General features: G+C 39.8%; 1 protein-coding gene across 2 annotated transcripts; it reads left to right on the top strand.

Moving 5' to 3' along the window:
* The first annotated feature begins 7806 nt into the window (after nt 1-7806).
* optc (opticin) lies at nt 7807-14607 on the top strand. 2 transcript variants are annotated; one of them, XM_077203394.1, is made up of 8 exons: nt 7807-7897; nt 10610-10735; nt 11359-11524; nt 11647-11805; nt 11982-12184; nt 12844-12939; nt 13032-14207; nt 14394-14607. In XM_077203394.1, exons 1-7 carry the CDS (start codon nt 7871-7873, stop codon nt 13200-13202), a joined length of 948 nt encoding a protein of 315 aa, XP_077059509.1. In that variant the 5' UTR covers nt 7807-7870; the 3' UTR covers nt 13203-14207; nt 14394-14607. The 2 variants fall into 2 exon arrangements, with proteins under 2 accessions (XP_077059509.1, XP_077059508.1); XM_077203393.1 differs by having other exon boundaries at nt 13032-14218.
* Nucleotides 14608-14829: the final 222 nt, after the last annotated feature.

The following is a 14829-nucleotide window of genomic DNA, read 5'->3' as shown; positions in this document are numbered from 1 at the left end:
ACTGGACCACCAAGGTGGACATCGCCAGACGGATCACGCACGCTACGACACCCGTACCCCGGAGGGTGAGGTCGGATGCAGTGCGGTGCTCACCTATGAGCGCACGGTCTGGATTACCCTCGTGCATGCCATGGGTGCCCTAGCCTGCAGCAACGCCATGGCACGCAAGAGGAAGGGGCTTGCCCACAGGCTTTGTAAGCTCTGCCCGTCGGAACGGACGAAACTCACAGGCCTTAGGGGGGAGACGAGGATCCCCCCAAAAGGCAGCGGCCGCCGGACACAGGTGCACCTGTGTCGACAGACCGCTCCGATGGAGGGACACCTCGCAACCCTTCACCGTTCCTCCATCAAGGGTAATGAGGGGGAAAAGCTATTCAGGCAGTTTCTGGCAGAGAAAGATGCTGTTCACCACCTGATAAGCTCTCCATGCATTTCGGGAAAGAAAGGCACTGGGGCGGCGAGCTGAGAACCAGCGCGGCCCGCCCAAAGATACCAAACTCCAGATTCCAACCGAGACTGAACGGGACACGGTGGAGGTTCCACTCGAGCCCGGCAGCCTCGGCGGCCCGTTTCAGCATAGCTGATAATTCTGGATCCGGCTCGGGCAACATTGAACTCCCGGAGGGAGACAATGCAGCCGAGTCATCATCTCCAGAAGTCAGCTCACCCTCTGATGCTGCAATCGGCGTCCTGTCCTCCAGGGGAGCCCCGAGTGAAACCGCTGGCCCACCCATTACAGATGGACCAGCAGACAACACAGGAGGCTCCAGTGGTTGCAGTGGAAGGGAGGAGTGAGGAGCCCACAGGGAATGGTTACCGGGCGGGACATCCAACACTATCCTCCGGTCACCCATCCCACACAGCACCCGAGGGTGGGGCATGGTAATGGGGACTCGCTCTCCGCGAACGAAGGCGAGTCTCGCCCTCAACACTGCGACAGTCATGTTCCCACAGTGAAAACATGAGCTGTCCACAAAAGCTGTCTCAGCGTGCTGTAAGCCAAACACGTGACACAACAGTTGTGACCATCAGAGAGAGACAGGGAACGACCGCACCCAGAAACGCACGGGCGGAATGACATCTTGAAAAAGACGCAAACGCACCCGTGTTGCTCTTTCAGAAAATAGGACCGTCACCAGTGCGGAGCACACAGGGAAATGACCGCGGCAACACTGAACAGAGAACTGAAACAGTGAAGCACTCACTTTTCCGCCCTCTAACCAGCCATCAACACACACAAACATTTAGAAATTTGTTGCTGTTAAAACAGCAGTTGAGAGCTCAAAGCTCGCGATCACCGCTGCACTCGCGCTGTAGAACACCAGCACTGGGAGAGTCTTCCTGAAGAACACCGACACACTCGCTCGTTGTAGACAACAGCACTCTCAGAGACATCAAACGATCGGCTCCGAAGCGAAAGGCAACTAGTGCGTGCATCCACTTCCGTATTTATACCCGCGCCGCGGGGGCGGAGTGTGTGATGCGAATCACGCACGCCAATTACATTGGCTCGTTCAATAGTACTCGAAGATGATAGGCTCCCTAGCGTGATCCCATTTCAGTCGCGTCGACTACGTCCGACGTTATCGACTGAAAGGGAACCATTCTCATAAGCTATACAGTATGTGCATGAAAATCAAGTGAACTGTTAACATTGTCATGCTGGGTAAAGGACAACAGACACCATATTGTGTGCTCATGAAAATAAACATACGCAGTGTAAGCAGATACTACATTGTGTTTGCAAAAGCCCATACTGTGATAATAGTATACATGGTACATTTTGAGGCTGTTCATTCTTTGCTGTTTATCAGCACTGAATGTGTGGTAGGTTAGAAAGTTGTCATGCCTTTTCTCTAAACTTGTGTTCTGGACACACGGCCATTCAGCCCACCGGTTTGAGGGTAGCTTGATTTTATCATCACTATCTGCATCATGAGAACATTTATGAGTGAGCAGATCTGTTAAGTGTGATTCAGTGCAAAAACACTCACTGGTCGCCACCAAATAGTGTAACCTAATCATAATCATAAAGAATCAGATAATTAATCCTTTTGAACAGAATCAAATGATTTGAGTCCTCAATCACGATCACTAATAGAATTTGGTAGTTAAGCAACAACTTGTGTGGGTGTGGAGTGTTTGGGTTTCTCCTTTGTCATTATTTTCAGTGTGATGTTTCCAGATGTATCTTGTAAGTTAAACTTGTTTTCCTACAAGTCAATGTAAATAGCTCTCTTATTTGCTTTGCTCTGTCACGTCTTGCCCTTTAACATTGTTTTGTTAGTCTTAAAGGAGTAGTTCATCCTAAAATGAAAATTTACCTTAAATGAATCATGTACAGTACACACCTCCATGTGATTCCAAATCATTCATTCTTCTGTGGAATCAAAAGAAAATATTTTGAAGAATGTTTCAACTGTTTTTGTTCATATAATAGGCTAAGTCATTGGGACCAAAACAACACATGGATTTTCATTGTGGACAAAAAAAAACAACATATTTTTGAGTGTATAAGGCAAGACACCCCAGGTGAATAGGGTAAAAAAATTATATATATATATAACCATACTTCCCCAGTTGTATGATTACATTAAACTCAATTACATTGACTTTTTCCGTGTTTAAGTGCTATAATCGGGTCCCCGGTGCATCTACCAACCCAGAAAACGTGAAAAGTGACAACCCAGTAACATGTCAAAAAAAAAATAAGCTGATCAGATTTCGCTCCCCTTCTGACGTAGGAAGGGGATCTTATTATAATATTACTGCCCTTTAATCTGTGCGTTTCCACCCACGGTGCCGCCATTTGGTTTTCACAAGCGACAACAGTGTAACCAGTTCTAATGCAATGACAAAAGTTCGAGCAAAGCATGCAAACTGTTCTGTCGTTGGCTGTACAGATGAGCACAGAACACTATTTGACCAAAAAATGTCACAGCTGTCTTAAAGACCTCAAGGAACTGTGTCAACTTGTGTAAAAGTTAAACATGACGGTACATGCAAATCGATTAAATAAATCAATGTAACTCCACAACAACAACTACATTAAATGTATCCACTAACCATTCAGAAATGTTCGGGTGCAGTCTAAAAGTTGCAAACTCTTCCTGTCTCTCCATAAGGCTGCACTCCGCTACTGTTATTTCTGAAATTTGACTGAATTCGCGTGTTTTGTTATTGCAGAGTATCCGAAGCTTGTCTAAAGGATCGGCTGTCTTCTGAATGGAGGCCGGGAGCAGCAGCTCATTTGCATTTAAAGGGACCAGTGTTGACAGATTGGTATTGTACCAGAAGCCCAAAATTCTGAAATTATCGTACATTATGGGATTTTTTTCCATTATTGATCATACATCGTACAGAGGTCAAAATGATCGTACAAATACTGAAAGGGACACAAAATGAAACGGCGCGTTTCTTATGAGGTGCCCTTAGTAGGGAAATCATTCAGAATTACCATGCACATACATGTACTTTTCCTCATACACATACAGTATGAAACCAAATTCATTCACATACTATAATGAAATGCTCACACACATACAAGTGAAATGCTTTTACAAACACAACTGAAATGCTCTCATACATACAACTGAAAATATTGCACTCACACACAACTGAAACGCTCACACACACACAACTGAAATGCTCTCATACATACTGTACAAGTGAAATGTTTTTACAAACACAACTGAAATGCTCACACACACACAACTGAAATGCTAACACTCACACAACTGAAAAGCATTTCAGTATGTTGTATGCAAGCATTTCAGTTGAAACGCAAGCACTTTTCAGTTGAAACGGAAGCACATTTCAGTTGAAACAGAAGGTGGTTAAAGTCCCCACTCCAGTTGGTGGCAGTAGTGCACCTCAAGACGAAGAAGCTGTTGAAAGAAAGCACAGTACAAAAGCGCGCCTTTCAAGCGACTGCACCAATGTCTGCTCAACAGCAAAGAACATTAACCGAGGCATTGGGCTTGCTGAACACCATATTGGCCTCAGCGGAGACCATCAGAACCCTGTCAAATGCCACAACAATTGTTTAGTTCGCTTCTTCGGTTAGGCTTCTTTGCTGGTGAGCAGATATTGACGTGGTGACTGACGAAAGAACTGTTTTGTGCACCCGTGCTTTTTTTTCTTAGCTTTTCACTTCTTCGCTTTTCACTTCTTCTTTATCTTTATTTGTGTTGCCAACTAGATTAGAGGTGCACTACTGCCACCAACTGGATTGGTGTGGGGACTTTAACTACCTTCCGTTTCAACTAAAATGCTTTCATACAACATAATGAAATGCTTTTCAGTTGTGTGAGTGAGAGTGTTCCAGTTGTGTTTGTGTGAGCGTTTAAGTTGCGTGTGTGAGCGTAATATTTTCAGTTTTATGAGAGCATTTCAGTTGTGTTTGTAAAAGCATTTCACTTATGAGAGCATTTCAGTTGTGTGTGTGTGTGAGCGTAATATTTTCAGTTGTATGTATGAGAGCATTTCAGGTGTGTGTGTGTGTGTGTGTGTGTGTGTGTGTGTGTGTGTGTGTGTGTGTGTGTGTGTGTGTGTGTGTGTGTGTGTGTGTGTGTGTGTGTGTGTGTGTGGCCTGGTAAACCCTACCTTATGGGGACAAAATGTCCCCATTAGGATGGCAATATCTGAAATCCTTGTTCGTGTGGGGACATTTTTTGGTCCCCATGAGGAAAACAGCTTATATATCATACTAAGTGATGTTTTTTGAAAATGTAAAAATGCAGAAAGTTTTCTTTGATGGGTAGGTTTAGGGGTAGGGTTAGTGTAAGGGAATAGAATATACAGTTTGTACAGTATAAAAATCATTATGTCTATGAAAGTCCCCATAAAACATGGAAACACTACATTTCAGTAAGTGTGTGTGTGTGTGTGTGTGTGTGTGTGTGTGTGTGTGTGTGTGTGTGTGTGTGTGTGTGTGTGTAATATTTTGTAATATGTATGAGAGCATTTCAGTTGTGTGTGTGTAAGAGCGTTTCAGTTGTGTGTGTGTGTGTGTGTGTGTGTGTGTGTGTGTGTGTGTGTGTGTGTGTGTGTGTGTGTGTGTGTGTGTGTGTGTGTGTGTGTGTGTGTGTGTGTGTGTGTGTGTGTGTGTGTGTGTGTGTGTGTGTGTGTGAGCGTAATATTTTCAGTTGTATGTATGAGAGCATTTCAGTTGTGTGTGTGTGTGAGCATTTCAGTTGTGTGTGTGAGCGTAATATTTTCAGTTGTATGTATGAGAGCATTTCAGTTGTGTGTGTGTGAGCATTTCAGTTGTGTGTGTGAGCGTAATATTTTCAGTTGTATGTATGAGAGCGTTTCAGTTGTGTTTGTAAAAGCATTTCACTTGTATGTGTGTGAGCATTTAATTATAGTATGTGAATGAATTTAGTTTCATACTGTATGTGTATGAGGAAAAGTACATGTATGTGATTGGTAATTCTGAATAATGTCCCTAGGGGCACCTCATAGTTTCTGCTCACACCCAAAAAGGGGCAGCTTTGACAAGCTATAATAAATGATCTGGGGGGTATTTTAAAGCTGAAATTTCAGACACATTCTGGGGATACTATAGATTTATTACATTTTGTGAAAAGGGGCATTATATGTGAATAAAATGTTGTGTAAAACCAGGTGAATGCTATATGAACAACCCACTCTGTAAAACTCTTCAGAATATAAAAATAAAACTGTAAAGTTTGATGAATGCAAGTGCTACTAAAGTGAAGATTTATGGCTCAGTGCATGAGGGGGAAAAAATCATTTTGAGAAAACGGTCCTTTAAAATATGTATTGTAATTTAAATCCACAGATGCAAATAGATAAAGTGCAATAAAAACACACATAAAAGTGTATTTAGGATGTTTTCTTTCCACTAGTCTGAAATAACACATTATGAAAAGCCAAATAGCCCAAAAATCTCAGCTTCCTAAATGCCTTCCTAAAAGTCTTAGAAGGGAGCTTTCTGTAATTTTATACATCCTCCATGGCTTGACTATTGTTATTCAGGTGGCTGATGGAAACCATTTCCTGAAATGCTGTACAATATGACAATAAGCTCAGCACTCTTGCTCCCCCAGCAGGTAAATATTAAAACATAACAACTGTCATTATAGATGAAATTAGTCAGCTTAACAGGCAAAAATACTGTTCTGTTAGAATTTATCAATTACTATACCTACAAAGGTTTTTCATAACTAAATCTCTATATAAACATGCCACATGCACATCCACACAGTGGCTAAATGAAATTCAGACTTTGTTTTTCTTTAGTCATTATATCTTAGAACAAATGTAATTTATTGAAAAGCACTTTTGAAACCCTTACTGCACATTTTTCTATTACAGAAGTGTATTTCATTATTAAACATGAGAACTGAGAACATTTCAGTAAGAAGGAAAATAGAACAGGCACCACAGGATTGTGCTTTGTAGCCTCATGCACATCAGTGTGTGTGTGTGTGTGTGTGTGTGTGTGTGTGTGTGTGTGTGTGTGTGTGTGTGTGTGTGTGTGTGTGTGTGTGTGTGTGTGTGTGTGTGTAGCTGACAGATATTATACACTACTCATTCAAATGTTGGGACAGTAAGATTTTTTAAAGAAAAACAATGCTTAATTGTTTCCACAAGCATATAATGGTTCCATAATTTCCAGAAATCTAATAAAATATTGATTATGCTGGAAAACGATTATTAAGCAGCACAACTTGATAACAATACAACATTGATAACAATAAGAAATGTTTCTTGAGCATCAAATCAGCATATTATAATTATTTCTGAAGAATTACGTTACACTGAAGAGTGTAATGGCGGCTGGAAAAATATATAATAATAGAAAAGAGTTATTTCTAATTCTAATATTTCACAATATTGCTGTTTTTATTGTATTTTGCATCTAATAAACAGGCTTGGTGAGCATAAGAGACTTAATTCTTTCAAAAGCAGTGGTCATTGTGAAAATAAAAATAAATACTTGCACATGAAATACTGAACTTGTCCCCATTATAGGAGAGAGGAAAAGTTTTCAAATACCTTCTCTTTTGTTAATCAGTGCTTCCTTCTGAGCTAGTCATCATCTGTACAAACTAAGTATTTAGCAATGGAATTTTGATATGTGAAACATGGTTGCTAATTGAGAAGTGACGCAAGATCTCTTACAGAAAAGGAATGAAACAGGAGTGTCTGTTTGAGTCTCGTCGGTCAGACGCCAGTAAAAAATCAGAAGATGTCAAAGGTCGTCCACTAAGCTTGCTATTGGATGTCAACCTGAGTCAAAATCACAAACAGCTGACCTCACTGACCTGCTTAATACACCATGAAATAACATTAAGTCCATTATTTTAATTCAGACTTTAAAGGGTGTTCAGTCAGAAACAGTTCCGAGGCTTCAGCGAATTGAGTCAAACAATGACACGGATTAACTTCTCACTATATTATAAGAAGTACTGTATAATGCTTGAATGGGCTGGAAACCACAAAGGGTGAACTGACCGCTCCCAAAACAATCAAAGATTATTCCTGGAAATACAAAAGTGTCTTCTGGAACACCAAAGCAATGTAAAATGTCATGGGAACAAAAGGAAAGCTTGATCTCGCTAGGACACGCGTATGAAAACCACATGAAGTTAACAACCTGCCAGCAGGGAGCGATAAATTACCAAACCAGGCCGGGTCAGAGACTTCGGCAATGACAACGCTGTAAAATTAGTGACAGCTGAGTAAACTTACTTGGCCATCCCCCAGCTGAGCTCCCACCTCTCCCCCTCACCTAACCTGCTAGTGTCCTCAATCCTGGGTCAGCAATTCATTGCAAAAACCTCAGGAGAGCACAAGCCAGCTTCCATACCACTGTTCCCCTAAGATCTGCTCTCAGGCCATGGCTGTTCACAGACAAACATCAAAAGTAAGTCTCTTTTTCTCCCTTCCTGCAGTATGAAGACGCCTTGGAAATTTGTCTTATTCCAAATACTTTCATAACAGGGTTATGTGAATAATTAGGAATAATTAATAGTTAATAGGCCCAGGAGAGCTCTGAATACTGATGTGTCAGGCTGGAGTTGTTAGAAGTTTATTGGAAGGCAAGGTCCGAGTGGTCTGGTCCAGATTGTGCAGCATTAAGAAACACTAGATGACGATCATGTAGATGTGCATTATGGACTCCATCTGTGTTGATTTAGTATGGAGGAAGACGCATGATTCAGATTTATGTTATATTTGGTATAGTATATATTTATATATACTTACTTTAGATCGCACACCCCTGTCAGCCTTCTTCACAAAACTCTGCATGTTTTGCCAACTTCCATAACCATACAAGACGGAGGATAGATTACCATTGCGAACCATACAACTACTTTATTTATATTTTCAAATGCGTGGAGGGTCTGAAGTGTATGATGTTTCACACTGTCATTATGCGTGATGTTTCTGGCTAATAAGAGTTTACGTGTCTGAGCAGCCGGAAAGAAATGCCCTTAAAGGTTAAACAAACACTGGTGTGACAGGCATCTGGGGCTGCAGACAGATAACTCCTCCAGTTATAAAATCCCTTGGAAAAAACGAGAAAACATTTCCAAAACCAAAAAAATGAAAGCACAATTTTTCAGCTAATAAGAAAGCTAGAGTATAAATTGCTAAATGTGGATTATCTTGACACTTTGTGATGTTGAATTAATAACGAGTCCCCAATGCATATCACAAAAGTACTAAGTACATACAGAGGTGGGCACAAATACATCAAAAACTATTTTGTTGCAAAATACAAATACTGGCTCATAAAATGTAACAAACTAAAATACAAAATACTGATGTGAAAAATGTTTTTTAAATAAAATACAAGTAATTAGTATTTTGAAAATACAAAAATACTCCCACAATAATCTTAAGTCTTTTTTTTTATTACTGAAAGGTCAATAACACAAATAGTAGCAATAACACAAATATGAGAAATGTGTAAATTCAAAATGGCGAAGAAGCAAAATAAAAAAGTATGGGCATTTCACTAAACCTCTACAGGGCCTGAAATAGCTCCCTCTGACGTAAATGGCATGTATAGCTAAGTTCACATCAATGGTGTGGTAGGCTGCCCTTAATAGCAAAACGTGTTTGATGTAGGCTACGTAGCCATATTATCACCGTTACTCTACTCGTGCCTTAAAGGACAAGTTCGGTATTTTACACTTAAAGCCCTGTTTTAAGATCGTTTCTGATGAAATAGAACGGTTAAGATTGAAATTTGGAAAAATGCTGCTGTCCCGAGAATTTTCGGTTTCTGTGTTAGCTACCAGCCCACTAACCCCCAACCCCCCACCTCCACAGTGGTTTCATAGGGGCACTGGAACAATCATTCATAAAACGCATTAAACTTTAGTTTACAAAGACGTGAAACTCACCGAGTGGTCTGGGGTGTTCACTGATATGCTCACACAAAAATCAGCAAAAGATGCTTTCCAACAGGTGTTTTACCATTCGTTGTAAAACTGTGGACCTATTTTTCCAAACGCCTCACAACCGGACATTCTTCCGTTGAGAGCTTGTATAATAGACACTCCAGCCCAGTTGGTGGCGATAATGCACCTTTGCCAATGTTTGGATAGCGTAGCCTAAGATACCGCGACTGCATAACTACAGAAATAATACAAACAACCCCATTCCAGTTTCCGTCAGCGGAGTAATACCGTACCTCACAGAACATCCAATACAAGTCAATGGAGTTGGACAAAAACTATGATAAAACCTGTTGGAAAGCATCTTTTGCAGCGATTTTTGTGTAAAAATAACAGACAGAGAATTTTCGTTACAAAATCAAAATTCCAATTTAATCATAATATATATGATTAATCATATTAATCATAATATGTGTGGGTTTGTTTTACACACGAGACTCTAACTGCCCTGACCCCATGTGCCTTTTCCATAGTAGAATCGCGCTGCGTGCGCATTTACTGAAAAACAATAGGATTGATGATTATTTTATACAAAATCAATATCAATATTTCTCATGTAATACGTTTAAAAACGTGTAAAAACTGCAGATGGTGAACGTTATATTGTGAACGCTTTACTTGCTTAGCATGGAGATTTCAGTGGAGTTACGACAGACGCGCTGTTTCATAATAGGTAGGGCCTATGATGTCCTTTTATGAATGACAACACAGTGCATTGGTCTCATAAGGCACAATTATTTTCTCTATAATGCCGTTCAGTGTGCAATATGTGTGTGTGTGTAGACTGTATATTTGTCACAAAACACTTTACCTTAATGCCATTTTTAAGAGTTCAAAACTCATTCACTTCTTGGAGGGAGCACGGTCTACAGGGTGTCACGTGATTTTCGTGCATCTAACCTGGACATTGCCATTGTCAACATCAGACCGAAAATATGGCAAAATCATTTACTATTGGGATTTTTCTTAAGTATTTAAGTATTTGAAATACTCCAAATACACTCCCTCAAAATATTTTGTTACAAAATACATTTTAATTTTTCCACACCTGCAAAATACAAATTACAAAATACACTAAAGTAATTAAATACGTATTTAAAATACATTTAATTGAAATACTGCCCATGTCTGAGTACATATGTACAGATAATTCACTTTGTCTGTTATAGATGGTCCTGTATCTTGCTTGGACCCTATTGGGCTTCGGTCTTAGTGCCCCTCCAACTGATCTGGACCCTGAAGCATTTGGCTATGATGATTTAAACACGCATCTGAACTATGATTATGATGAGGAGGTGAGAAGAGGTTTCAAGAGCTGATCAAGTTTGTCAGTTCTGTCATCATTTAATCATCATCAAATTGTTCCAAACCTGTATGACTTTTTTTCTTCCATTGAACAAAATGAGAACATTTGGATGTTAGGCATGACATCAAGGTATATTCTTTTCTATATAATGAAAGTGAAGGTGGATACATGCTATTCAGCACCAAAAATCACAAAAAGCACCATGCAACTCGTAACACTATATTGCTAGACGCAATAACAATAAAAATAGATTTTGTTCTAAATTAATTGTCATTTTAAAAGATTAATTCAATTGTAAAAATTGTATGAATACCTTTCATTAGACATCATTTTTTATTGTTACAATCTATTATATAAAGCATGTAATTTTTCTTGGAAGGAGGTAGGTAACATTTACCAAGATAACATTTGAGTCCACTGACTTCCATTGTATGGACAAATAAAGCAGAGACATTTCTCAAAAAATATCTCATCTTGATTCTTGTATGAAATGAGGGTGAGTAGATGATGACAGAATTTTTATTAACTATCCCTTTCAGAATAGAGTCGATATGAACCTGCTTATGTATATAGTTATGCTCCGTGTCTAACCTCTCTTTCTTACTGACTGAGGTTGAGACACTGGCTCCTCCTCCACCAGTCACTCCGCCACCTGCTGTAGTTCCTCCTGAGGACTATGTGGAGGAAGTGACACTGCCGCCCCGTCCAACAAAGTCTCCTGTCCCATCCACTTTAAACTTCCATGGTCCGGGCCTGTTTGGGCCTGACACAGGCTTAGGTAGATGGATAAATGGTTTGAAAGTGATAAAAATGCTTTGTTTTTTTATTTCAGTCATGAATCTTGCGGCCTCTAGTGGTACGAAACGTCATAGCACAGTCCTCTCTCCCTCTCTACTGTAGGGATGCCCTCCTGCCTGCTGTGTGTGTGTATCAGCGGCAGTGTTTACTGTGATGACGCAGAACTGACTCAGATTCCCCCTCTTCCCAAAGAAACCACACACTTCTACGCTCGCTTCAACAAGATCACCGAGGTCAAGGCCACAGACTTCATCAATCTCAGTAAGAATCAAACAGACATCACTCATTCCTGAAAATACAAATGTGGTTTTTAAACATATTACACAGTTTACACAAGGCCTGAAATGCATAAAAGACTATTTAACACTTTTAAATCAATTTAATTATGAATCAAACTGAACAATGTTTAAGAAAACTGCACCTAACGGTGTTCTCAGATCAGCTGAAACGGATCGACCTGAGTGAAAACCAGATAGGTAAAGTGAACGAGGCCGCTTTTCGTTCACTGCTTCAACTTCAGGATCTCATGTTGGCCCACAACAACATCCAGGTACTCCCAGAACTCCCAGCTTTCCTAAAGCACATTGATGTTCGCAATAACCAGCTAAGGACTTCAAGCATGCACGCAGAGGCCTTTAAGGTACGTACAGAACCATCCAAACTTTTGGGGTCTGTAAGATTATTTCTTTTATAGTAAAAACAGTAACAGTATGGTGAAATATTATTACAATTATTCATTCCTGTGATGGCAAAGCTGAATTTTCAGCATCATAACTCACCTTCATAAATCATTAATATGCTGATTTAGTGCTCAAGAATTTTTCATTCTGCCATTTAACTGCAAAATAAAGATAGATAGACAACAGAAAGATGTTTATACCTTGTTTTGCTGTAAAATGAGATGTATTTACTTGAAAAGCAACACTGCATATGATACAAAAACCTAGTTTACACTTAAAGGTAGAGTTCATCCAAATAAAATAATTTGGTTGTCATTTACTCACCCTCAAGTTATTCTAAACCTGTATGAATTTCTTTCTTCTGTTGAACACTAAAGAAGATATTTTGAAGAATGTTAGTAATCAGACAGTTGACAGTATCCATTGACTTCCATGGTATTTTTTCCTACTGCGGAAGTGAATGACTATCCCTTTAAAACCATGCAGTAAGACCAAATACACTTGTATTATTTTTGTATTTCAATGTGTATTCTCGTCAAATGATTACCTTTCCACTGACAATTAATAAACTGAGCATGTTAATGTTATGTTGTTTGTGTCAATTTTCTCTCATGAGTAGGAGATGAAAGAGCTTCAGTTCCTGTACCTATCAAACAACAAGTTAGACTACATTCCCGTACCCCTACCTGACAGCCTACGATCGCTCCACCTGCAGGTAAAAACATTGGAAACTCCTGCTACTCTCCTGGGCAATAATGTCCTCACAATTAATGCTATTTATCTCCCTCTCTTCTACATTTTCTCCAGAATAACAATATACAGAGTATAAGCCAAGATACTTTCTGCAACATTCATGACAAAAACTACATACGGAAAGCCCTGGAGGACATCAGGCTTGATGGCAACCCGGTGGACATCAATTTATACCCCCAGGCTTATATCTGCTTACCACGACTACCTGTAGGAACTCCAGTCTAGGAAAATGTCCCTCTTTTTTCCACAGTTTGTGTGTGTGTGTGCATTTTCTGAACTTCTAAACTCATCTGTGACCACAGCAAAATAATATGAAGCAAAAGGTCAAATAATTTAAAATGTCACAATCAATATCTAGGAGAAAGTTTTTATTTCCGAGCTTTGTTCTCTTTTAGCCAGTCATGCTAGGTATGGACTCAGTGACTTTTTTTCACTCATTACAATATATGTAAAAATGTCTCTGTTGCAAAATCTAGTGAGCTACCTCACCTACGTAGGCACTAAGAATACACTAAGGAATGATCTAACTGAAATTCCACCATAAGTGTTCAATTTGTAACAGTCTACATAGAGGCAAGAAAAAGTTTACTTATAGTAGATGCATTAGTAAATGCGTTTTAATCTCACTCACGTTTACTTTTGTTACCACTAGCGGTTAGGTTACAAAAACATTTTTGGGATTATTTTTACCGATGCTCTATTATTGAATGAATTCTAAGCATCTATACAGTAAATGACAATTCTTTCAATTCATCCACCATTTTGGGTGAATTTTTTTTGTGCAAATTGTAAAATATTACGGGATAGCCTTCTCCATTGAGGAAATGGGCTAGGTGATGCTGCCTCACAATTTGTCCTTAAAAAGGCAGCATAAACATGCCAACTCCCTTTTGAAACATGTAGAGAGCATGCCTTTGATTTTTGTAGGCAGCTTACTTGTTTGGAACAGAGCCGGAGACATTGATCCATCATGACAAATGTGCAGAAGTCGTCAGAGCAAGAGATTAGTGAATACAACTACTCTTGAATAGTTGTAGTGCCCTTTTTCACCACAATGTGGCACCCTTCTCCAGTACTTTCTGTATGCTGTAAACATACTTCTGCATTTCTGTAGACACTCAGCTCCATCTGTCAGGTGTTTGTGTCATTTTATATCAGATCTTTGAGGATGCACTGTTCTTTATTAATAATGTTTTACGTGTGCTTGATTTATCTGTTTCCCATTTAACAGTTTTGATGACGTATACTGTACAGCAGAGGTCTTCAATCCTGGTCCTGGAGGGCCACTGTCCTTTAGTTCCAACCCTAATCAAACACACCTGAATCAGCTCATCAAGCTCTTCAGGATGCTTGCATATACAAAGGCAGGTGTGCTAAACTCTGCGGGACAGTGGCCCTCCAGGAGCAGGATTGAAGACCTCTGCTGTACAGTGACAACTCAGCTGCATCTATTTTAAAATCAATTCGTTCATGTACCACTGCAGGTGGTTTCTGAGGTTACTTAGCAACTGTCAAATATTTATAGTTTGACATTTACCTGTGTGCACAATGTAAAGATACTCCTAGATTATTTGCACTGGATGTTAAGCAACTGTAACCATGACCATGAACAGCTTTTCTCTCACCAAAATGTGTGTGCTCATTCTTTCACAGCTTTGGAGCTATGCCATAAGCGCAATGTCCAATTGGACAAAGCGCCTGGACACAGGTCTTCAAACATCCCACACAGATCTATTTAATGGCGCATTTTGAATGAAGCAAGATTTCTGTCCAAACTCCAAACACTAAATTAAACACATCAGCAGAAAAACGCATTCTCATCCCAAGGCGTCATTTTATTCACACTTTTGAC

The sequence above is a fragment of the Siphateles boraxobius genome, unplaced genomic scaffold (assembly GCF_051911475.1).
Source record: "Siphateles boraxobius isolate OS27281-9 unplaced genomic scaffold, OSU_SipBor_1 5, whole genome shotgun sequence".
NCBI classification, from domain to species: domain Eukaryota; kingdom Metazoa; phylum Chordata; class Actinopteri; order Cypriniformes; family Leuciscidae; genus Siphateles; species Siphateles boraxobius.
This window is presented reverse-complemented; position numbering and strand designations above follow the sequence as displayed.

Coding starts and splice junctions, on each gene's coding strand:
- optc (XM_077203394.1), top strand. CDS start 7,871: ATGGCTGTTCACAGACAAACATCAAAA. Junction 11,525..11,646: donor TGGGCCTGACACAGGCTTAG/GTAGATGGATAA, acceptor TCTCTACTGTAG/GGATGCCCTCCTGCCTGCTG. Junction 11,806..11,981: donor CACAGACTTCATCAATCTCA/GTAAGAATCAAA, acceptor CGGTGTTCTCAG/ATCAGCTGAAACGGATCGAC.